Source organism: Mytilus galloprovincialis, chromosome 14 (assembly GCF_965363235.1).
Source record: "Mytilus galloprovincialis chromosome 14, xbMytGall1.hap1.1, whole genome shotgun sequence".
Lineage (NCBI taxonomy): Eukaryota > Metazoa > Mollusca > Bivalvia > Mytilida > Mytilidae > Mytilus > Mytilus galloprovincialis.
In genome coordinates this window covers 23,101,196-23,128,313 of record NC_134851.1, presented here as the reverse complement: position 1 = coordinate 23,128,313, position 27,118 = coordinate 23,101,196, and the positions used below count along the sequence as shown (strand labels likewise).

General features: G+C 31.3%; 1 protein-coding gene across 1 annotated transcript in view; it reads left to right on the top strand.

Moving 5' to 3' along the window:
* Window positions 1-3,228: 3,228 nt before the first annotated feature.
* LOC143058592 (uncharacterized) overlaps window positions 3,229-27,118 on the top strand; it is a 147,815-nt gene continuing 123,925 nt past the window's right edge. The window contains exons 1-10 of the mRNA XM_076232075.1: window positions 3,229-3,515; window positions 11,031-11,121; window positions 21,490-21,577; window positions 22,187-22,415; window positions 23,010-23,153; window positions 23,734-23,859; window positions 24,475-24,544; window positions 25,170-25,291; window positions 25,564-25,680; window positions 26,272-26,487. Of these exons, the coding sequence (XP_076088190.1) occupies window positions 3,443-3,515; window positions 11,031-11,121; window positions 21,490-21,577; window positions 22,187-22,415; window positions 23,010-23,153; window positions 23,734-23,859; window positions 24,475-24,544; window positions 25,170-25,291; window positions 25,564-25,680; window positions 26,272-26,487 (1,276 nt within the window). The 5' untranslated portion in view covers window positions 3,229-3,442. The remainder of the gene's footprint in view (window positions 3,516-11,030; window positions 11,122-21,489; window positions 21,578-22,186; window positions 22,416-23,009; window positions 23,154-23,733; window positions 23,860-24,474; window positions 24,545-25,169; window positions 25,292-25,563; window positions 25,681-26,271; window positions 26,488-27,118) is intronic.

Genomic DNA, 27,118 nt, shown 5'->3' with positions numbered 1-27,118 from the left:
AGATCTTTTTGTAATGTTGATGCATCGGAATTTGATTTTATTGCCAAATAAACTATTGTATCGTCTGCAAATAAACGTACTGTAGATGTTAGACCAGTTAGAATGGCATTAATATAGTACAAGAAGAGACTTGGTCCAAGAACTGACCCCTGTGAAACCCCTGACTCAACTACAACATACTCAGATTCCCCCTCTAGAACTACTGCCTGTTTAGATTGCTAAGAAAATTTTGTATCCAGTAATTTAATTCCCCCTGTATTCCGTAATGGTAATGGTGAAGGTGTCAGACCACCAATTACTCCCTCCAAAAGTAAAAGTAGTCCTACTTTGACACAAAATAGTGCTTTTGATGTCATTGTTTACTTAAACTAATCAACAAATTTGCAGAAATGAAACTTTTGGTGAAAGGGAAATATATTTAGACCATTTTGAGCCAAAATTCACTTGTCTATGAGTTTGCATTAAAAATTCAGGATTAATGCGCTACATAGTACACTAATTTAAGATTTCCAGAAAACCGGGAGTTATTTTGGTAGTACCTGTCTTTTCAAAATCAGAAATTTGTTACAAGACTTTAAACATTGGTTGAAAATTGGCATGTACGGGAAGGTGATACATGTACAATTCAGGATATACCTGGTTTCCTTGAAGTTAAACTTAAGGTAAAATATTTAGAAAGCTGTGAAAATTGCAAAATTTGGTTGAACAGATAGGGATTTTTAATTGGTGGTCTGACACCTGAAGTTTATTAGTTAGAAAATAATTTGAAACTTTGTCGAATGCTTTAGAAAAATCCATGACCAAAATATCTGTCATGTTTGTTTACCGTTTTCCGTGTTAAGTGAAACATCGTCTATAAATTCTAAAGGATCGACCTCTGCGAAATCCATGCTGTAGGGGATATAAAATGTTGTGATTATCTGCATGTGTCATGATGTGTTTAACTACGATGTGTTCTAAAAGTTTGCAACAAATACCTGTAAGTGATATAGCTTTTTGTAGTGGATCAGTTAGGAGTTTACCATCTTGTTTAATTTCAGTAATTCCACTATAATCATTTTTTTTTATGTTTAATGTAGGTCCAAAAAAAATTCATAGTGCCAAAATTTGTTTCATCTTGTGGTGGTAATATGATGCTGTCAAAGTATCCCCAGTATGATTTTCGTATACTTTTCTGCACCTGGTGTTTAACCTCTTTGTATTTTTTAGCAAGTGATGCATTCCCGGATTTTTTTAGATTTTTTATAAAGTCTATCTCTTTTTCTAATTAGTCGTTTTGTTTCCATTGTGATTTATAGGTGACCGTCCTTTGTTTTTGCTGTTTTATGTGGGATGCGATCTTTCAATGCTTTTGTTATTGTTGTTTTAAATCAGTTCCACATTTCATTTACACAAAGAAGTTGCTGATTTTCAAAGAGATGTTTATATAAGGTGTTTATTTCTTGTTTAATTGTGCTCCAGTTTGCTTTTTTGTATAATGGAATTATTCTTGGCTTTTGTTTAAGTTTTTATGAAGCTATTGCAAATTCGGCAAACACAATATCATGATCAGATAGGCCAGGAATAACTTCAACACGCTGTACTTGGTTTGATAAGTTTGTAATTATCAGATCAAGAATATTGCAATTGTCTTTACGTGAAGGGACATCAACAATTTGTGGTAGACATGTGTCTTCAAGTGAGTTGCCAAAGAAGTAATGAAGGTGTGGGTAATTAGTGTTTGGTTTTAGTGATCTGTTGTTCCAATCCCAACCTGGGGGATTAAAGTCTCTCCCTATAATAAGCGTAGAATTTTTTATTTGTGTGGTTTTTCTTATCATCAAGTCAAAATTTTTGAGACAGTCATGCATCAATGATTCCCTATATAATCTACTTTAGGTACAGACAAACTGATGCATCTAGGAAAGTTTTAAGGCACGGCAGGACCTAGATATGTGAAAGTCAGAGGCGGATCCATAACTTTTTGTAAAGGAGGAGGGGCTGACTGACCTAAAAGGGGGATGCTGGTTGATCTAAAACGGGGGTGTCCGCTCCAGTCATGCATCAATGATTCCCTATATAATCAACCAAATGTTTCCAACAATAAAGGCTCCCCTAGATCCGCCTATGAAAGTTATATGAAGTATATGTTTCAAGATTATTACTGAAAAACTTACGGCCTGGATTTTGATGTGCATTTTTTTCCAGTCTGCAGAAGATCGAAAAACAAACAAACACATGAGTTTCATTTGATACGGTCCACTCGGACAGTTACACAGTTTAAGTCTTTTATTATTGAAAAAGGTCTAGTGTTCATTTAAATCAATACAACTCCACTGTGTACAACTCACAACATGTGTTATGTGAGGGGAGCTTCTCAAACTCTTTTCCCAACTTAGTTCATTTTGGCACCTTCTGAAAGGAACGAAATAATAATAATAATAAATAAAAAAATCATCTAGTTTAGTTTTTAATATTCTGAAACTAACGATGCATTTAAAATTTATTTATTTAGGTCCTGCGGCATGCTCTAAAACTTTTCCAGAGGCAGAAGAACAAATTTGTCTGTATTCAGTGTGAAATTTGTAGTGTAAATACGGTCATATTTTTGAAAAGGTTATAACAGAGACATAAATATGTGTTTATATTTATCTGGTTATATATAATAACCTGAGACTACGATAACACATATATACTATATAACACCAGAGACATATATACACATGTCTCTGAGGGGGAGGACAGGGGGTGCCCTTCTCCCTTCTCCCAACCCTCTTCTCCTTTCTTCTACCCCCGTTCTCCTTTCTCCCATTAGAATAAAACATCTTTGAGATATTTTTTCTTGAAATATTAGATCCGGCATTTTTAAAAAGGAGAGATATTTTATTTTTTCTCCTTTCTCCAACTTTTTCTCCTTTCTCTCAGCCTTCCTCTCCTTTCTCCTACTCTCTTTCTCCTTTCTCCCTCGTCTCTGATAACATATATATATATACACTGAACTATGAATATTGAATTCTTTCAAACGCGGACGTCAAAGAAAACCATAATTATTGACGTTGTTGTATGGCCAATTATTTCATTAAATAAAAGAGTTTTGGTTTTCCCATCTCTCCCTTTAAAGTTTTATTACCTATATTTTCTATATTAAAAGTTTTCAAAAAATTACAATGTTGATATAATTACCAGGTAACCGTCTGGCGCATGCTTATAATGCCGGATGTAGCATGAATTATATTTGTTTACGGGTGCAAGACTGGGACGAATGGAAGTTATTTCGTAGCTTTAATTTTTCGAATTTTATGTTAAAAGCTGCAACACCATCATGTAAAAGGGAACAAGAATTTCGATATGCATATAGTACTTTAAGAGCGGGTCTCTTTATTTTAAATTTTGTGTTGTTTATAAGTGTTGAAATACAACAGTAGTTGGAATAAAAAAAAAATCTGCACACCGACTACCCGTTATGAAAGAGGAAGTTATTTTAATTTCATTGATATGTTTGTGCTGGTCACAAATACCATTAGTAATATCTCAAAGTAAGTTTTGATTTCAATTTTTTTTTAATTGAAGATTGATTTTCCTTATTTTTTCAACCCTTGCTTACTTTTCTCTATTCTTTATTATTTTGTCTATAATCTTGTCTATTCTTAACTAATTTTAATTGAGGGTGATTAAGAGAGGTCTGAACACGAAAACGCATAAGTAAAATTAATGTACATGCAGACCCTAGGCCTGTAGTCACTAGTGTCCGCTATTAACATTAATCAGCATTTACTGTGATCATAACAAGTTTGTACGATCACGAAAAATAAATGAATTAAATTGGATTAAAAAATTACAGACAGTCTACCCTCTCGGTCTTAATGATAATATCATGGGAATTGGCAATATATCAAGAACCGATTCTGTTAACATTTTGGATATAGTTTCTAAAACTGTTCGTAAAAATCGTTCTCATGGACGCAGAAAAAATCGCAATCAAAGAAAATTTCGGACCAACCATACAAATATTTCGGACCTAATTTCCATTTCAAAAAACAACGGCAGACATTATCTGTTAACCAAGCTTTGTTCTTTACCTATAAATAAATTAAATAAAATTTTAGAGGATTGCAACACAATTTCATATTACAGTCCTAAGTATGAAATTGTCCAAATTATAATGGCATATTGTTATTCTAAACTGTTTCCAAAAATTGATCGCCCTGAAGATCATAAAAAACATTTTATTAAAATAAAGTATGTCAATAAAGGTTTTGATTTTGTAAATATTGCCGGTATTTTTAACGACCATTCTGTTAAAGACCAAATTCCTGGATATTTTGATAATACTGAACTCCCTCTCATTTGTTATATTTACAAGAAATCTACCCGAAAATATGTGTTTAATTATAGCCAATTGTGTAAAGATGTAAATATCACTGAAAATACACCTATGTCGTGTAATTGCAGTAATTCAGAATACACCTATGGACCAATTTCCCATGTTATAACAGGAGACCTTAACATCGTTCGCGACCGAGAGTTAAAATCATTCCTCAGTAAAGGACCTAAATATCGTCCACCGTCAACTATTAACTGGAATGAGTGCCGTAATATCATCAACGACTCACTCCGCGCCTACTGTTTGAAATGGGTAAAACGGGAAAAAGCTGACAAAAAATCTTTGGACTCTTTTTTTAATTCAGTAATGAAGATAGTTGATATTCGAATACAACATTTTAAAGAACATTTTACCCTCAACAAAAACTATAAAAACCCTATTTCGCGTATCAAAAATAAACTAACAGAACTAGCCAAGGAATTTGTTTTTGTCCCGGCTGATAAAGCTGCTAATAATATCATTATTGTTTGACGTAAATTTTATATAGAGGTTCTGCAAAAGGAAATCACGAATTCACCAACATTCCAACTGACTTCATTTTCAGAAAACGACATCTGTAACAAACATAAACTTTTAGCTACTTCTTTACAAGCAGAACCAAACACAATGAAAGTCCCAACTATGTACTGGCTTCCGAAGCTGCACAAAAAACCTTACAAATATAGATTTATTTCATCTTCCAGCCATTGTTCAACTACTAAATTGTCTGTTTTACTTACTAGTACACTTGGTACAATTAAAAACCTGATAATAAATTGTTCAAATAAGGCCTTTGAAAATAGTGGAATTAATTACTTTTGGAGTGTCAAAAACTCGTTGGAAGTACTTGATAAATTGCATGCATATATTGGTGATTTTGAATCTGTTCAAAGTTTTGATTTTTCTACCCTATATACCACTTTGCCTCATATTCTTATTAAGAAAAAATTCACATCCCTAATTAACTGGGCATTTAAAAAGTCGGAATGCGAGTACATATGTTCAAACTCTTTTAGATCATTTTTTAGTAGCAATAAACAAAAGAACTATGTCAATTGGACATGCTTTGATACTATTTATGCACTTGAATTTTTACTTGATAACATTTTTGTTCGTTTTGGAGATTCCGTATATCGTCAAGTTATTGGAATTCCAATGGGGACTAACTGTGCACCACTTATTGCGGACCTGTTTTTGTATTGTTATGAGTTACAATTTATGACTAAAATTAGCAAAGACCCATCAAAACAACATTTGATACAAAAATTTAACAATACTTTTAGATATTTGGATGATATATTGGCTCTAAATAATGACGACTTCAGTATGTATACTAGAGAAATTTATCCTGTAGAACTTACTTTAAATAAAGCTAATGATAACAATGACCACTGCCCTTTCCTCGATCTTGATATCTATATCATAAACGGGAAGCTTAATACAAAAATTTATGATAAAAGAGATGATTTTTCATTTCCTATTGTTAATTATCCATTTTTAGATGGTGACGTTCCCTTGTCACCATCTTATGGTGTTTATATATCTCAACTTGTACGATTCGCTCGTGTATGTAACAATGTATTAGATTTTAGCGAGAGAAATTTATGTATTACTGAAAAATTATTACACCAGGGTTTTCGATATCACAAACTGGTCAAAACATTTACTAAATTTTATCACCGGTATAAGGAAATAATTCGTAAATATAACTCAACATGCAGACATCTTATACGTTCAGGTATTTCACATCCAAAATTTTATGGAAATATTCTTTATAAAGCACAAAAATGTCAGTATTCTCCTCAGAAACTAACAAAACCTTTAAATAGACTTATTAAAAGGGGATATAGTTACGATACTGTTGTCAGGTCATTAAAGATTGCATATTTTGGCTTTAACATTGATTCACTGATAGGGTCTTTGCATCGGAACTAAACACATTTATTTCTAAAAAAACAGTTGTTGGCATGACACGGGTTATGTTCTTCTCATATATTTTATGATAGTATGATACTAAACCCCTAACGGGAGGGATTGTACCTGATATTCATATGATGAAGACATAATCTTTCAATCAGTTTAATTGAGGTCTGGAGCTGGCATGTCAGTTAACTGCTAGTAGTCTGTTGTTATTTATGTATTATTGTCATTTTATTTATTTTCTTTTGTTACATCTTTTGACATCAGACTCGGACTTCTCTTGAACTGAATTTTAATGTGCGTATTGTTATTCTTTTACTTTTCTACATTGGCTAGAGGAATAGGGGGAGGGTTGAGATCTCATAAACATGTTTAACCCCGCCGCAATTTTGCGCCTGTCCCAAGTCAGGAGCCTCTGGCTTTTGTTAGTCTTGTATGATTTTAAATTTTAGTTTCTTGTGTATAATTCGGAGTTTAGTATGACGTCCATTATCACTGTACTATTATGCATATTTTAGGGGCCAGCTGAAGGACACCTACGGGTGCGGGAATTCTCGCTACATTGAAGACCCATTGGTTGCCTTCGGCTGTTGTTTGCTCTATGGTCGGGTGGTTGTCGCTTTGACATATTCACCATTTCCTTTCTCAATTTTATCATCCTGTGTAATTAAAATTGTTAAATTAGTTTAAACATATTTATTTATAGTGGATTGGGAAACAAGTTTTGCAACTGATATTAATCCCTTTCCACTTTGCGGATGCAAGTGCTGCCTTGTAGCATCATTAGCCTACTCTTTTTCGAAATCTACAAGGGTGTCTTTAACGTGCAAGAGATATGGCTCTCTCTTAACACGGGTCAGCCATTTATCGTCCCCTTCCGACGGACTATCATCATTTCCTCAAGACCATACTCGCAGATGGTGTCATGGGAGAGCCGAAAATTGAATTGTTAAATAAACAACGGTACAAGCCTATTCCCAAGTAGCTGCAGAACCGTAGCTCACAGGTCCTTTACCTTATGTTATTTTTTTACTATATACATGTATCATTGTATATGGTCTGCAAATAGTCTCAAAATAACATAAGGACCTATGAGCTATGGATCCACAGCTAGTCCCCAAGCTGATACATACACACTTTATTTTTGCTTAAGTTCTTAAAACTTCTAAAATTGAGAAATGTTGTTTGATTTGCCAAATCCTTTCTATAAAAGAGCAGACATAATGCAAGGACATATAGCTAACATATCTACATATACATGTATGATATGTCCCTTTCTTGCCAAAAGTAGCAGGTTAGCACCATAAACTTGGACTGTCACTTCAGAAGCAAACCCCTAAAAAAAATACAGTGACACACTATTCTAAAGTGCCTTTTTTTCAACTGGAACCCTTCTCCCTTCAGATTCAAGCTGGAACACTGACTAATTATTTGAAATCTCCACTCAATCTGAAAATAAAAGTATTTGAAAAGACATACTCATTTTTCAATCTGTTTCAGCACTTTAACATGTTTAAGGATTAAGGAATTTGTCATTCATGACATTAAAATTTATCTTTCAATTATTTTAATTTTCTGTTTTAGATATTAAAAATGATTTTTTTTTTTTAAAGTTTCACATATTTACATCACATACCTTTTATAATGTTTTATACATTTTATAGCTTCATAATTATAGTTTTAAGTTTCAAGTTTTTATTTCTCAAAGACCCCAACAGGGTTATGTGAACAATAACAAATACTACATAAGTATTCATAATATAACAAAATAACAAAGTATCAAAGTAATGCAGTGAACATTATAAACATTCATTAACATATATACATTTGAAAAAGTAATGCATTTAAAGGAAGACAGTAAACTTCAAATGGACATATTAATGGTTGAAACAATATTAGTTTAATTAACAACAGCTAGTACAATTTTAAGAACATCATTGTAAGAGTCAGAATTAAATAATTCATAAAATTTGTCAGTATTATTTATGGTAATAAGGTTACAAGGTAATAACGATTTCCTTTCATTATTGAAAAAAGTACAATTAAATAAATAATGATATTCATCACCTAATTGGTTTTTGTTACATATGTCACAAATTCTGTCGTCATGTTCTATACCCCAAAAGCGACCCCTTTCAATAGGGAGTCGATGATTTAGACATCTAAAATTGCATAAGGCTTTTTTCAAATCATCTGGTAAATTAAGTAAATAAAATTCTAAACCATGATTATATTTAAAAATTCTGTAGTTAGACATTTTGGTGAGTTAAAAATAGTTGTATACCAATTCTGCTTAAATTGATCACATAATCTCTGTTTAACAAGTTTTGGTAAATTTATACATTTTGGTACATTTTGTGCAATCCAATATTCAGAAAAACCACAATCATTCAAGATATTTTCAATATAAGTTATCCACTTACATGTAGAGTGGAAAAAAATCTTTCTTATGCATATTAAACAACAATTTGTACAACATAGCAGATATCTTGTCTTGTTTATTACATATGAGCCTTTTCCACATACCTATCATTCTAAAAGATATTGGTATTGCTTATCAATGAAAGACGTACAGTGAACTTTAGTCATTGTTAGTTGTTTACATCTCTATCCTTTGGTCTAACTTTTGAGGATAGCTGTCTCGTTGACAATTTCCCCACATTTATATAATAAGGGCCATAAATTTTGTTGAGAGGAATCAATTCATGGGGATACATGTACACTGTATCTGTAAATGATAACCGTTTAGATTCATTATAAGATTAAATAAAGAAAAATAATGAATTAATTGGTATACATTTTAACTCTTGAAGGGACTCATTCTCTGTAGTCAAATCATAAATGTAACTTATTATATGATATCATGGTAAACCTGCTAAATTATGTAAAAAATTGGAATTCTCAAAGAAATTTCACCATAATTAAGACTAAGATTACAATATAACACCAATTAATTATGATAAATATGAACTTATTGATATACATTTTTTGTACATGTAAATGCATCTGTAATTTTTTTTTCATATCTTCTACAGGTAAACATACTGAATTCATTAGAAAATTCAAATTATAATGAGAAAATTGAAATGGTTGAGAATTATTCAGAATTTAAAATGTTTATAACTTAAGGGGGGTTATACATCTACAAAAATGTAATTTATAAGGGTCTATCTATCTACATTGTATTATTGAAATTAGATTTCCCATTAATTCTTTAATTTTACGCAAGTACAAATTTTGGCTTTAAACTTCATGTTTTATTCATTATAAAAGATGGCCTCCTGTGTCGTCCAAGTAAATAAGTAAATAATCTAAAGTCTGACGTACTTGTCCTGAAAATTACAACATTAGAAGGTCTTCCTAATTTGTTCATAAATAACACTGACAAAGGCAGCATATTTCATTTAAATCACTTAAACAAATACATTTTGTTTGGATAAATATTCGTTTGAGATTTTATGTAAATAATTTGGCAAGAGTTATATACCTATGCTAAAAAAAAAGAAATTACTGTATCAGTTAAAAAGTTGGTTGTGAAATAACATTCATACAAGATCTAACTTCTATATAATTAGTATAATTACGATTTTATAATTGGCGGACTTCAGAATGTCACCTTGGCTTTTTATATCATATAGATCAAGATTTACACCAGTGTTTACTGTACATCTACCCAGTATGACTATCCTATATCTTTGCTTAATCTAGGACTAGGTTTGGTGCAGCTCCCCTATGCGTTTCTGTGCACCATTTACAAATGTAGCCGTTTTCTTTCTGCCCTACATGTATGTATTTTTGTTTTCTAAACAGGAATAAATACTTTTCATTGCAAAAAATCATATTAACTACTAGGCCTGGAAAAGCTTTTATTGAAACAAAAAAAAACAATATTCCAGAAAAAAATATTAATTTATTGGTTTATTTCAATTATTTATCTGTAGGTCTAGATGAAAATTGTTATGATTTTTCAGTCAAGAAACTCTGCTTATATGCTCTTCATCTCACTATTGTGCATTGCCCTTAAATCATACATGTACATGCAGCTAGAACAAGAGCACTCTTCATAATACATAAATGAAGATCGTCCTGAACATGCATGAATTATTTGCCACTGCAAGTTAAGCAACCAATTGCACAATCAATCATAAATGAAGAATTTTCTTATTTGTTCTATGAAATGTAGAGACATGATATGTGCCTCATTAATTTTATGCACATATGCATTTTTAAAACATACTGAAAGCAATGTAATTTTCTTCTTCAATACAAATACATGTATGTATATCTACATGTACATTTTGAAGAATAAGCTCAAACTTCACTTTCATAACTTTAAATTGTTTTTAGGAATAAGTCAGCTCCTTAAACACAGATGTGAGTGTTTTGAATTGAACATGGTTCCCTTTCTTAGTAAATGTTATTCTTTCTAGTAAAAGTATAAGCAGGAAAGAAAACAAGGGCAATAACTATAATTATCTCTAAGCTAATAAATTGTCTTTGGTTTGTGCCTCAATGCACCATATTTTTTAGATAAATGTATTAGAAAGATGTGGTAGGATTGCCAATCAGACAAGTCTCTACCAGACACCAAAAGACATAGACATGAACAACATATATCCTTTAACCATTGGCAAAACCCATACCACATTTATCAAAGGATTATCAATCAGCTAAAAACATTTCATATTTGACAAAACTTGACTGAATAAATAGACAGTATGTAAAAATTTCTTTGTCTATTAACCAACTTTTTTATTTTTTATTTCAGCATGTAACTGTGCAACAGATTGTATCACTAGCTGTGCTGCAGGAGCTTTCTGGGATAATGGAGCATGTGCCGCATGTCCCCAAGGTTACTAGTAAGTATTCTAAAGAGAGGGAGAGGAAACGTTGAGATAAAAAGAACTAGGAACCTTTTATATGGTTTATGTTCTGCCTGCAACAAAAATCATAGAATGAAAGACTTAAGGTGGTACCCAACACCTTCACTAAAATTAACTTGGCTCGTTTAATTTTCATTAAATTTTGACAAAGTATTTACTTTGAGTCTCTGACCCTTTGACAAAAATATAAAAAAATCAAAAAATTTTAACCAACCGTTTTATCAGAAAAATACACTGGTTATTTAGCAATTTGACAAACACTACTTTTGATCATTGAGAAGCTTAATATTCCTGTAGCAACACAACGTAATTAAAACGTTTAGCTGAATTTACAGAGTTATCTCCCTGTAGTGTTAGGTACCACCTTGAAGGATTACAATCTGTCTTACTGTGGATTCATTTAGTTTTCATGGGTACCAATTTTCGTGGTTAGAAGAAAACTTACCTTTTGGTAGATATTTGATTTAATGGTTTTGCCAATCTCTGCAATCAAATTAGCCTATAGAAAATTTGTAATTTATACGTTGGTGAACATCTGAATTTGTGGTTCACAAGCCCCATGAAAATATGTATCCATTTTATCGTGTGTTTTTCTATGTTGTGATGTTATGCTATTGTTTCAGAAAAAGGGAGAAGGTTTGGATCCATTAAAACATTTAATCCACTGCAAATGTTTGCACCTGTCCTAAGTCAGGAATCTGATGTACAGTAGTTGTCGTTTGTTCATATAAATTATACGTGTTTCTCGTTTCTCGTTTTTTTAGCTCACCTGGCCTAAAAGGCCAAGTGAGCTTTTCTCATCACTTGGCGTCCGGCGTCCGGCGTCGTCCGTCGTCTGTCGTCCGTCGTCGTCGTTAACTTTTACAAAAATCTTCTCCTCTGAAACTACTGGGCCAAATTAAACCAAACTTGGCCACAATCATCATTTGGGTATCTAGTTTAAAAAATGTGTCCGGTGATCCGGCCAACCATCCAAGATGGCCGCCATGGCTAAAAATAGAACATAGGGGTAAAATGTAGTTTTTGGCTTATAACTCAAAAACCAAAGCATTTAGAGCAAATCTGACATGGGGTAAAATTGTTAAACAGGTGAAGATCTATCTGCCCTGAAATTTTCAGATGAATCCGATAACCCGTTGTTGGGTTGCTGCCCCTGAATTAGTAATTTTAAGGAAATTTTGCTATTTTTGGTTATTATCTTGAATATTATTATAGATAGAGATAAACAGTAAACAGCAATAATGTTCAGCAAAGTAAGATTTACAAATAAGTCAACTTGACTGAAATGGTCAGTTGACCCCTTTAGGAGTTATTGCCCTTTATAGTCAATTTTTAACCATTTTTCGTAAATCTTAGTAATATTTTACAAAAATCTCCTCTGAAACTATTGGGCCAAATTAATCCAAACTTGGCCACAATCATCTTTTGGATTAGTAGTTTGAAAAATGTGTCCGGTGACCCGGCCATCAAACCAAGATGGCGGCCATGGCTAAAAATAGAACATGGGGTAAAATGCAGTTTTTGGCTTATAACTCAAAACCCAAAGCATTTAGAGCAAATCTGACATGGGGTAAAATTGTTTATCAGTTCAAGATCTATCTGCCCTGAAATTTTCAGATGAATCGGACAACCCGTTGTTGGGTTGCTGGACCTGAATTAGTAATTTTAAGGAAATTTTGCTCTTTTTGGTTATTATCTTGAATATTATTATAGATAGAGATAAACTATAAACAGCAATAATGTTCACCAAAGTAAGATTTACAAATAAGTCAACATGACTGCAATGGTCAGTTGACCCCTTTAGGAGTTATTGCCCTTTATAGTCAATTTTTAACCATTTTTCGTAAATCTTAGTAATCTTTTACAAAAATCTTCTCCTCTGAAACTACTTGGCCAAATTAATCCAAACTTGGCCACAATCATCTTTTGGGTTAGTAGTTTGAAAAATGTGTCCGGTGACCCGGCCATCCAACCAAGATGGCCGCCATGGCTAAAAATAGAACATGGGGTAAAATGCAGTTTTTGGCTTATAACTCAAAACCCAAAGCAATTTTTAGATGAATCGAACAACCCGTTGTTGGGTTGCTGACCCTGAATTGTTAGTTTTAAGGAAATTTTGCTGTTTTTGGTCATTATCTTGAATATTATTATTGATAGAGATAAACTGTAAACAACAATAATGTTCAGCAAAGTAAGATTTACAAATAAGTCAACTTGACCGAAATGGTCAATTGACCCCCTTAGGAGTTATTGTTCTTTATAGTCAATTTTTTACAATTTTCATAAAATTTGTAAATTTTTACTAACATTATCCGCTGAAACTAATGGGCCAAGTTCATTATAGATAGAGATAATTTTAAGCAGCAAGAATGTTCAGTAAAGTAAGATGTACAAACACATCACCATCACCAAAACACAATTTTGTCAAGAATCCATCTGCTTCCTTTAATATTCACATAGACCAAGGTGAGCGACACAGGCTCTTTAGAGCCTCTAGTTTTATATAGATTAGACTGTTGTTTTTCCCGTTTGAATGGTTTGACACTAGTAATTTGGGGGTCCTTCATAGCTTGTTGTTCGGTGTGAGGCTCCGTGTTGAAGGTGTACCTTGACCTATAATGGTTTACTTTTATAGATTGTTTTTTGGATGGAGAGTTGTCTCATTGGCACTCATACCACATCTTCCTATATCTATCCAACATATAAATATGAATCCACAGAATATTTTAGGTGGAAGAAGACCTAAATGGTTTATACCTTTGCATGCAGATACTTGTGTTAGGAAGTTTCTGTCTGTCATATGTTCTATGTCCTTGACCTCATTTTCATGGTTCAGGGACTGCTTTAAAAAAAAAATCATGTGGATTTCTTGTGTAACATGAGTTAAATAAAATTAACTATAAATATATTTCATATATATTGCTATTAGTTTATTGAAAGGTCTGCAATTTTATATGTACATTTGTACATGTCCATCAGACAGAGTTCACTTGAGTCCTCAACCTCATTTCATGGATCAGTGACCTGGGTATTCTGATCACATGTTTTAAGCGGCATTTGTCAAATAAGGAAATAAAAAACCATGAGCATATAATTATTGTTGGGGCCTCTGAATTCTAAAGATGTCAATGAATCCATACATGTTTTGTTTATTTTTAATATCTGGTGTACATACAATGTATATACACATATATATCAATATTTTTGTATTTGTTTTTCTTAATAATGTTGAATGTATGAAATTATGTAAGACAATTGTAATGCAAAATTCAGAAAGAAGGATAAAAAGACAAACTTAAGACAATAAAATTCATGAGTGTTATTTTAGTTTAAAAAAAGATTTTTTATTAAATCAGGCTGGCAGGCTGACAAAAAACTCCTAGTCAGAAAGTTAATTTACAAAAACTCTTACATAAATGTCAAATAAAGGCAACAGTAGTTGTATACCGCTGTTCAAAACTTAAACCATTTTTTTAAAATTTTACCAAATTGAATCAAGATTTACTAGTTCTAGGCTTATAGCTAGTGTTTATTTTGGTACAGTCTTTTCACGCAAATTACTTACAATAAAGTAAGACATTTGATTTAATAGACAAAAACTGAAGTTTAACCAACATGACCAATGTCTAACCATTTTTTTAACATTTCACTAACATGAATCAGGACTAACTAGCCCCAGGATAAGAGCTAGTGTTTCTTATTGGCACAGTCTTTGCAAGTACAAATAATAAAACAAGGCATTTGATTAAATAAACAAAAATTAAGTTTACCAAGGTCTAGTAGATTTACTTCCTTACATGCTAGATCAGTTACTTTCTTTTACATAATTTATTAGTTAAACCACCCCTTTAATTGGAGTGATGCCAAGATATTTTGTCTGTTTAAATAAAACCATGACAGAAAATAAATAATTACTGTAATTTGAAAACCAAATAATGTGTTTTAACAAATTTGTACGGATCAGTACGAAAGTTGATACTTTAACATTCCGACAATGAAGAACTGTATAATTAATAGAACTATTTTAAATTGATTTGATTTTTTCTCAACTCAATGTATTTATTGAATTCTCACATACATGTATATAATAGTTAGAAATCAGAGAGTTATATTATGGGTCCTTGAAAGGTTACAATAAACAGTCTACATCTAGTATCCAGGTAGAATAATTTAAGTCTCCAGAGTAGAGGAAATAAGCATGATTTGACTGGTCAATTGTCTCAAAAAAAAGTATATACTAATCATGCTAATAGGTCCTAAACATTATTTACCACCAAAAAGATCTATGCTAATATTCATGATATAATATAAGCACTTGCTGGTTATCCTGGTCTAATACACAAAATATGGAATGACTGATGTTCAATAAATAAGTACATTTGCACTACTAAATAATTATTTATAAGGTGTACATCATGTAATAGAAATGTCTAAAATTATACCTATTTTTGTCAAGATATGTAGTTCATTTGTAGTTCTAGAAGGTTTATCATTTTTAAGTTGAGATTTAAATCGTGCTGTTACCACATAATGTGAACCAGGTTTTTTTGGGTCATTGTCGTAGAGCAATTCAATCTTTTTCAGAAAATCAAACCTTTGAAATCAAATTATATTAGAACTCACTGATTAATCAATTCAAAAGTTAGCATATATTCAAATTGGCTTTTTAAATTTCCTAATTTAAAATTTTAAAGTTTTCATTTGAAGTATTTTGAACTGTGAAATGATGCAGTTAATTGTGGTAACCTTTCAGTAAAGTCCCACAGTTTAACTATAGAATTCAGTATATAATATGTATAAAGTTTTTATAGGAGATTTTATGCAGTAAATAAGATATATAAATTTTCATGCTTGATTGTTTGTATGAAAATAGTTTTCGAGTTTTATAACATGTTTTAAAACTAACTCCAGTATACAATTTTATGAAGATTTAAAAAATTGTAGTATGAGTGCCAATGGGTTTAAACGTTTCAATGTACATGTATTTCTTGCTTATGATTTAACCCTTTGCTTGGGGGATGGGGTGTACATTGTACTGAATATACATGTATGCTGGACACTTCTCATTGACTAAGAATCATTATGTTAAAAAAAAGTAGGTCAAGATCCATGAAAATACAACTTTAGGTACATGTAAACCCATTGAAAAATATTTGTCTATCTTATACTGGGGATGTTTTCTAAAGCATTTTAATTTAAGAATTAGATATTTCTTGATAATAGTGCATATATTCCAAATATAAGACAACTGTTTTCACAGGGAATTAGTTTAACTTCTTTGAAATTCATTATATATGTTAATTCAATTCCTTTATATGTTTGTACTTGAGATTTAAAATTTTCTTAAGTTATATATTGAAATTTGGTTGTACTTTTATTTTAACATGTGAACAAGACCTGCTTTTATAACCTGTTATAAACTGTTTGTATAAATCCATTGGTAAAATGTCAATATTGAAAATAGACATTACAAAAGGTATTAGAATAGAAAAAGTTGACTTTTTAAATTTAATTCTTATATTTAATTTAAAAAATTAATATTTTGAAAGAAAAATAAGAAAACAAAAATTCCTACAATGCTTTGCCAATAAAATTGGAAAGAATAAATCATAAGTTTGAAATTTAAAAATTATGGATGCTTATAATTATGATAATATTAATCTTACTGAACTGTATGCAGAAAAAAACATTTTAGTTGAGGGCACATGAAAAGAGGTTTGAATAAAATTGAGAATGGAAATAGGGAATGTGTCAAAGACTGTAATACTTATATATGGTGACATTATTAGTTAAAAACATTTGGATATTAAATATTATTACATTGGTTGCAATGAATTACATTGATTTCCCAGTTAAATAAAAACCGATAATTTCACATGTGAAATAAACGTGGTTATTTCACTCTCTGATGTCATACAACAATAGGCGTTGCCAAGATGTGGATAACGGCAGTTCAAAACAAATTGTGAATGCGTAGAAAAAATATATAGTTCCTTACGTCTTACATTAAATTCTTTAAAAAAAAAAGCCATTTGCCAATGTAATAAAAAGAATAACTAATTAAAGAATTCAAATATCGAAAAATATTGAACTCGTGACCGAACAACACTGATAATTAACTCATGAGCTACGCGCATTCATGAATTAATGTGCTGTTCGGTCACTCTTTGAATATTTTTCTCTATTTGAATTCTTCAATTAGTTATTCTATAAATATTTTGTAAAGTTTGATTTGGCACATATGGCAGTCATTTTAAAATTATTAATGGACCTAATTGAATAAGAAAGAGACTCTTTACACTGGATTATCTTTATCACGAGACATTTTTATAAAAATTGATGAGGGTCTGGATGGGGGGGGTCTGTTATTCTGTACACATTTAATTTTGACTCCTTTTTTCTCTAATCTTCAAAAAATTAACCCCTTTTTTTCTCTAATCTTCAAAAAATTAGACCATGCATTTCTCTAATCTTCATTTTTTTTGCCCTTTATTCTCTAATCTTCATTCTAATATGACGTTCTTCTTTAGCTTTGGGTACAAAGCCATGTTCTAATTCGAATAGAACATGGGCTGCACGTGATTGACGTCACAATTGAAATTGCAACGTCAGATGAATTTTGAACAACGCCAGAGATTAAAATGGACATTTTTGTTGGTGTTGCTCGCTACGAAATTAAATAAAAACATTCTAAAAGTAAGTTTAAATGTTTCTGGTTTTTTTTTATTGATAAACTGTTGATTTTTCTATAACGTTTTTGTTTATCAAATCAAAATGGCGACATTTCGAGCGTCTACTATAGGTCCGCTTCGAAGTACAAAAGTTCAAAATATTCCTATTAGAATCGAAATAATTCTATTATGCCATGCTCTATGCTCATTTTAACATGGGTAGGCATTATATTTGTAAACATTTATTACCTCGCTTACGCTCGGTATTAAGATATTAACAAATATAATGCCTACCCATGTTAAAATGAGCATAGAGCATGGCATAATAGAATTATTTCTTAATTTTTTAAGGACATTATTCTTTAATCATTTAACCCCATCAAACCCTCATTGATGTTAGGTACAAATGTAAACATCAATGAGACAGATGAGACAGTAACCCAATAACACAAATCACCAAAAGGATGTGAAGGTCAATGCATTGTGTTCATCAGTAGACACAAACAAAATGATAGATATTATTGATATACAATATATGTTATTAAAGATCTTGATGTTTTGGATTCTAAATAAAGATGTGAATAAATTAAACAGAAATTATTTAAGATGTGCTTCAACATCATTGTGAACATTATTATTTTTAAATAAACAGTAAAGATAAAAGTTGTGGTTTAATGAGTTCCTTGATATTAAAACTTTTCTCCACAACACATTAAAGATTTAGTTCCTGTAAACATGGCCAATGGATGGTTTTATGTATTGGTATTCATGTGTGTCTGTTTTATTTTCCTGTATAGTGTATGGAAAACAAGATATTTAATAAAACATAGCATAATTAACTGAAAAAAATTATATCAATGTCAACTTATTGAATAGCCTGACAGTATACAATGGTATAATTGTTTTTTAGGGTATTTTATTTAAATACAGTACAAATAAACATTTCTGTCTTAAGTATATGTGGTTACTATAGAGAATTATTAGGATTAAAATATAGATTCCCAATTAAGTTTAAAATTACATCTATTGAGATATCCGTTTTCCTATTAAAGATGAAATTATCTATATGCATTGAGTTTTAATATTTGATTTTTTGTGAAGGATAAAATATTAGCTGAAGTGATTTAATTTGTATGGGAATTTAACATTGCATACAATTTGTGCATCAATGCATTAACACGATAATTAAGTCAAAATTGACATTGACAAATTTAGTATAAGACGGATAAAAATGTACGGATGAAGAACAACAATAGAAGAACTTTTTTGAAAAAAATATATATTCCTGTTTTCTACATCAACCCCAGACTCCTTCTTCTTTTAAAATCAAATGTGCCATAAGCCTTAAATATTGTAGATGATTTACAATGGAGATTATGAAAATCATGAAATTTTTTATCATGAAAATTTCTCCTGAGTGTTTATAATTCAGTTTGGCTAATGATGCATATTTATCATTACACCTTTTGTGAAAAGAGTCAAGTGTCTTTACAAATTGTAATCAGGATACAGTATACAGTAAGAGTTTCATCTTGACAAGGTTTCTATTCATTTATTAAGCTATTTTTCAGATTTTTAGCTCACCTGGCATCCGTCTTCTGTCGTTGTCCGTCGTCGTTAACTTTTACAAAAAATCTTCTCCTCTGAAACTACTGGGCCAAATTTAACCAAACTTGGCCACAATCATCATTGGGGTATATCTAGTTAAAAAAATGTGCCCAGTGACCCGGCCAACCAACCAAGATGGCCGCCATGGCTAAAAATAGAACATAGGGTAAAATGTAGATTTTGGCTTATAACTCTGAAACCAAAGCATTTAGAGCAAATCTGAATGTTATTATAGATAGAGATATACAAATAAGTCAACATGAACAAAATGGTCAGTTGACCCCTTAAGGAGTTATTGCCCTTTAATTTATTGTCAATTTTTAACAGTTTTCATTAATTTGTTAAATTTTTACAAAATATATCCCTCTGTAATGAAAGGGCCAAGTTTATTATAGATAGAAAAAACTGTAAGTAGCAAGAATGTTCAGTAATGTAAGATCTACAAACACATCACCATCACTAAAACACAATTTTGTCATTAATCCATCTGTGTAATTTTTTTAATATGAACAGGTGAGCGACACATTTAAACCCATTACCGATTCTGTAAATCCCATTCAGTAAGACCCTCTTTTATGCAACAATTACATGTGCACAGGCCATACGGTAATAAAAAGAAATACATGAGTAGCATGATTCAACAATAATCCAAAAACCAGAAGAGGCTATAATCTTTAAAGTTTTACTTATACTGTTGTTTGATAATGAAATGCCTTTAGATTTTTTTACTTTTACATAAAAGGGGGAAAAATTAGTTACACAACCCTTTCTGTGTGTGCTGATCCTTATATAAGTAAGCAAGTTAAATTGAAATTTCTAAACTTATTTGATTTTACAGTAAACATTTAAGGGTAAATAGGTTTAACTACATCATAAAATCTGCAATTTTTGTTTGTAGAACCTATTAAAGGTAGATCCCCGTCACATGATATATAGGAATAGTGAAGAATTTATAACCGTTAATATCCTATGGTAAACAATATAAACTTTACAATAAATCAAGCTCTGTATGTACTCTGTTTCTGACAAGATTATACGTTAAGTCTTTTACAAACAAAGTTTTATGTCACATTGGGAATGAGGAAAAGTAACGTAATAAAGACATTTTTGTGTATGTAGATCCTTACATCATTTATCTCGTACAATGAAAAATTTGGAGTACTGTTATTTCCTGTGACAAAAAAAAAAATTCTTACAAGATTATACTTCAAGGCTCTAAAAAAAAGTATTTATCAAACCAAGAATGAGGAAAAGTAACACAAAAGGCTCATTTTGTACCAAATGTAGATTATCTCATACAAATGCAGATAGAAAGTTCTAATAGGGTTTATAGTGCAGTAAAAAAGGCACATGATGGAAAGGGGCACCACTGACAGTAAACATTCTTATATGAAGAAAAAAAAGTGATATATATTGAACATATAAATGAATAAAGTACTAAGGACTTACAAATACAATGCAACATGTATCAATGTACATTGTTCCTATCTGTACTGTATGATTTGTCAGGACTGTCAGTTTATTTGTCTCAGTTTTGCTTTTAGGTATTTGTGGTTTGCCACAGCACATCTACTAAACTAAGAACACTATTAATTGAACTATTTATTGATGATATTTATGCCAAATTAGGGTATGTTATGACATATATATGAACATGAAAGTGTAATTGCGCTAGCTTGGCATGATGTTCTATCAACATGATGGCTCCATATTCTTGTTTTCAGCTGTCTTGGCAAATTCTGTGTCAAGAACATGTCTGCAGTGTAAATGCTGATTTATCATTATTTGTTGGATACCAATTTTCATCGATTTAATAGTTCAGCCAACTTCAGGTCACAGAACCATTGAATTAAATGTTGAACAAATAAGAAATTTTCTATAGGCTTTAATGCAGACTTCGGCAAAACCAAGAAAATTAAATAGCCACAAACAGACTAGATTTTCTAAATCCACAAAAATTAGTACCCATGAAAGTAAGTGAATCAACAGTTTTCGTTAAAAAATACCAAACCATGTATGAAGTGTCAGTGATCAGTATAATTTAATATTTTTTTTATTTCTACAGCTGTCCAGGAGGAGCCAGTGCAAAGACGATCTGCACAGCTGGGACGTACAATCCTGATACTAGCAAATCAGCTTCAACAGACTGTTTAGTAAGTATATGTATAAAAAAGATATGGTATGATTGCCAATGAGACAACTCTCCACAAGTGACCAAATGACACTGAAATTAATTACATACAGTGACCTATAGTTCTTCAACAATGAGCCAAATCCATACCACTTAGCCAGCTTTAAAAGGTCATTTGGCCTTTTTAACTTTTTTGGATTCGAGCGTCACTGATGAGTCTTTTGTATACGAAACGCGCGTCTGGCGTATATACAAAATTTAGTCCTGGTATCTATGATGAGTTTATCTCAAAATGTCAAATGTAAAACAATTCAAGCAAACAAACTAATGACCTTATTTATGTACAAAATAATTAACAAAAAAAACAAATCTGTAACGCATCAACAAACGACAATTATTGGATTACAGGCTCCTGACTGTGTATTGAATGTTGATAAAACCATGTAGAAGTTTATTGGAGTTTATTCTCAGGTTTTATGTATACTGTTGGTACATACAATCATTGAGATAATGTTTTTTAGGTATTATTCTTTTCTTTAAAATTATCATGAGTATTCTAGCTACTTCTGTAGATTTTTTATTTTTGTGCTTTGAGGAAAAGTCATATATTCTTTTCTTTTTCAACCCATAGAATTGTGCAGCTGGAAAATACAGTGATCCAGGAGCAACCGCATGCATCTCTTGTCCAAAAGGAAAATATTGTCCATCAGCAGGTACAGGAACCCCCACTTCCTGTGCTGCTGGGACCTATTCTCTAGGAGGAGACGACAGCTGTACACCATGTCCAATAGGAAGTTACTGTCCAGCAACAGATGATGGGCCTAGAGCTTGTGCCACAGGACAATACACAGCCAGCTCAAGTAAGTTAGAAAATACTGTAAGAACCAAAAAATACATATCTCAGTTTCCAGTCTCTTACCTACCTTAAAAATTCATATCTACTTTAACACCTTTTATAAAAATATTTGGTACATTGTATATCAACCCTGAAGACCACAGTTTTCTCATAGTCCACATGAAATATGAAATGTAGTATTTTATCTGCCTGCACATCCCAGTGTATTCTTCAAGGAGGCAGGAAACAATTATTTTTAAAACTTTTTGTGGCCTTGCTAATTTCTGTCGCAAGGAGTCTGATATCAAGAAAGTTAGCCTTGGCATTGTGACTTTGAACTTAGATTTGAAATAGGATGGCATTCTAGTCTATGACCTATAGAAAAGCAAAGTGAAATGAATTTGAAAAATTGAATTTTTTAGTGTGTTCAAGAAACATGAATTTTAGTTGAATGACTATATATGAAAAAAGAAATGTTGAAAAAAAACCTAGAAATTTACATTTGTTGAATTTCGCCTATTAGTATAAGGTATTTTAATATGCTTTCCTTAGAAATAGATAATTTTTCAAGTTTGAATTTAAATTGCATAAAATATCTTATTACTTCTTTTTATTATAGATCAACAGTCATGTTCCCAATGTCCAGCAGGTCACAGTTGTCCAAATCAAGGGGCAGCAGTGGCCTGTCCTGCAGGTTTCTATAGCAACGCTGGTGATGGAGCATGCTCATCATGTGCTCCAGGAACATATATAGGCTCAACAGGTAATTATTTATTATACTTGGTATCATATCCACAAAATAATGGTCTGTATTACATCTTAATTTCATGGATTTGATAACATTTACTAGTTACTTTTTAAAAAGTTTCATGATCATCCACCAGGCAGCACAAACTTTGTCTAAACTTTTTAACTTTCGATTTTATACCATTATTTTTACATGTTGCAATGAAGCTTTTACAGATTTATTTCCATTCCTACTAATTATCCCCATTCAATAATATCCAACACAATTTTTTTTTTAACTTATCCTCTCCAAATTTGAATAAAAGTTTCAATTTATCAAAACCGTGGATCATTTCTACAATCAGAAAAATCTGAAATACTGTAAATTCATAAATTTTTTATGATATTTTTTATTGTGACAGATATAGGTTTTGCAAAAATAGAAAAATGCATTTTAAATTTGAAAGCATTATTTCCTGAGATTGCAAAAGTTCAACAATCACAATAAGAAATGCATGCAAGAAGTTCTAATTATCAGAAAGTGACCGTTCTTTTTGACAGGTTACCTGGACAAATATCTCTTATTGCTTACTAAAGGTTTCTTTATTTCTTTTTAGGATCTACTACTTGTGACACGTGCCCAGAAGGAAAAAAATGTGAGAATGCCACCTCAACACCAACAGATTGTAGTGCCGGCTATGTGGCAGCAGCGGGATCATCCACATGTACACTTTGTGCTAACAGTATGTATAAGAAACCAATTACTGTGGATTCATTATTATTCATTGGACAAACAAATGGAAGTTTTTAACGACCTTGACTGGCTATACAGCCCTTGCACGGTCGGATATTCATTGGATACTAATTTTCATTGATTTTGTATGTACAGAGGAGCAATAAAATTAAATTTTCAACAAATAATTTCTTTCTACAGGCTTGTAGGCAGACTTCTGCAAAAACCACAAAATGTACATGTTAATTTACCTTAATCCATGAAAATTTGTAACCACGAAAGTATATGAATCCACAGTATCTTTCATAGTAAAGATACCAATTAACTTGTCCTAGGGATCTGTTGATAGATCATTTATTTTTTACCTGTATGAGAAAAATCCACACCACTCAAGTAGGGTGCAACTGAAAATTATCTTAAAGAGAGATCAAAGAAAATTTAAGAAAATGGCAATTATATTGACTTATTTAAGAAAGAACAACAAATCTGCAAAATTAGAAGAGAGTAATTGAATTATTTCAGGCATTTTAATTTTGTCTTATCATGCTTATCCTAAATTCAAAAATTTTGGGAAGGTTTATTTCTTCTGTTGCTTTATTTCCATAACGTTATTTTTTCCTTACAGATGAAGTAGCTAGTACTACCCAGAATATATGTGAACAATGTCCTGCAGGAAAACAATGCACTAATCCAACGTGAGTATAAACATCATTTGACCCTTAGATGAGCTTGATGAAGGAACATATTCAACAGAAATTTTGTTTAATAATTGGAACAGTTTTCCCAATTAATTTAGTTTTTTTTCGATCAATATTCTGTTTTTCTAATGGTGTACACATTTCTCAGTTCATTCCTGTATGCTTGTGTTTGAACAGTGCTATTAATTTGAAACCTTTGAAATATTTGTGACGATTTGACAGAAATGTTAAAACATGTTTTAAAATGTAGTGATTTATTGTAAAGTTGTGATTAAGATCTTGTTTTTGGTATGAGTCATTCCTTCCTATTAGGAATAAAAAAAGAAAGAAAAGAAGACCACAAAAAAGTAAAAAATAGTAAATGATTTTAAAGCAGTATAAATTAAGCAACCATACAAATACAAAAATTCACAAAACATAAAATAAAAATCCCAAAATATTGATATGAAAGAGGTCATAACTTTAACTGTAAAATCTTTTGTTGAAGATCATTAGTAATGATCCCCTATATAACTTTTATATCTTATAAAAGTTATTTAAAAAAAAAAATATATTCAATGCTGAAAATCAGGTGTGTAAATATATATGAATCAATCAATTTAAAATAAATATTTACTTACAGAAATACCCCAGTAGATTGTAACCCAGGAGAATATGCCTTGTTAGGAGATGCTGCATGTACAACATGTCCTGCAGGAAGTTCTTGTGCCACAACAACAGCTGCTCCTGTAGTTTGCCCTGCCAGTAAGCATTTATTTATTGATTACATATATTTGTTACATGGATTGAGACTAGTGTACAAGCAGATAAAAAATCCATTTCAGCCTGTTGGTTCAGTTAAAATTAATAGTTCATTATCACATTAATATGTTTTGATATTGCATGCACATTTTTTGCCAGATGGAGGATAAACACAAATCCATAATTTTCATCAAACAAAATGCACTTGGTATTTCCCATGCAGTAAATTGAAGTTTCGATTAATTTAAATGTATTTACATTATCTCCCTTTTCAGATCAGTATTCAGCAGCAGGAGCAATGTCCTGTACAGATTGTCCAGCAGGATATAAATGTGACACAGCTGCATCAGTACCAGTAAAATGTACACTGGGAGAGTACAGTGCTGCTGCTAGTAAGTTGGAATATATACACACAGAATGTAAATTTTCTTTGCATAAGACATATAAACCAGTAATCAGGATGGTATTTTCAAGTTCTAAAAGTGTTCATAGTATGCTCAAGTTCAAAAGATTCCATGGAATGCTCAAATTCAGATCATTTCATGGATTGGTTGATAAGGTATGTTCAACTTTTAAAGAAAATTTTCTTTGTATTTTCAAGTTCAAAACCTTTCAAAGACAAGATTACAAATGGTTATAAGCATGATAAGAGAAAAGGAAAAATGTTCCCACAAATAAAAAAATTAGTAAAAAAGCTAGAAATAGGCATTGTTGTTAGTACTTGTGAAAATATATCAGTTTAAGTGGAATTAATAATGGTAAATCAATGATATTTAATTTACTATATATGATCAAATTAAGAATGAACCTGACCAACTAACAGATAACAGCTTATGGCCACCATTGGGACCCTTGCTAGGGTCCATTTCTTTGAAATTTTTACATGGTTTACTTTTCAAAGCTTGAAACATGAACAATTTCTCTAGTTCCTGAACATTGTTATTCTAATAAATACTAAAACATATATATTGATCTGTTTACAGCAATGACCTGTACCACTTGTTCTGCTGGAAAGTACTGCCCTGATGAAGCCGCTGCAGAAACAGATTGCCCTGATGGATTTTATGCTCCCGCCGGTAAAGCAACGTGTACTGCATGTGAACCTGGGAAGGAATGTTCTGATAAAACTCAGTCTACAGATTGTGCCGCTGGGACATACTCATTTGGATTACAAACCAGTTGTACAGCAGCTGGGGCTGGTAGGTTGATCATAGATCATCGGGCTTATAACTACTTTTTGATAAGTGAATATTTCACAAGGATCACAAGCTATTTAAGCTTTTGTCCTCCACCCTTAATTTTTGTTACCACATTCTTGAATTTCCAGAACCACTTGATTTCTTAGCATTTACCCTAAATGTTTAGGTTATATGAAATAAGTTTGGAATTTTGTTTAATCAGCAAAATTTGGATAAAATCGTAAGGTTTTATTTTCCTTTTATTTACATAAAATTAAAAAACATAAATTTATGTACACACATACACATAAAATAATGAGTATTGCAAGTGGTATTCAATTTATAGATATTTTAAATCTTTTTAACAATTATTGTAAAACATTTGAAAATTAACTATATTGCTCCCATTATATTGTAAAACTTAATGGTATGTGCTCCTCATATATTGTTTTGTTGCATGTTTAAAATATAATACTTTCTCAATTCCACTGTTGCAGGATTTATAATTTGTTTTTCCTCTACTGAAAATCTAATTTATTTGTCAGGATAAATCAGATTTACAATAAACAGTATGATATTAGTTTTATTTGAACATATACAAGGATCCTGAATTTTTTTTTACCTAATTTCAGTCATTTTGAGATAACTTAAA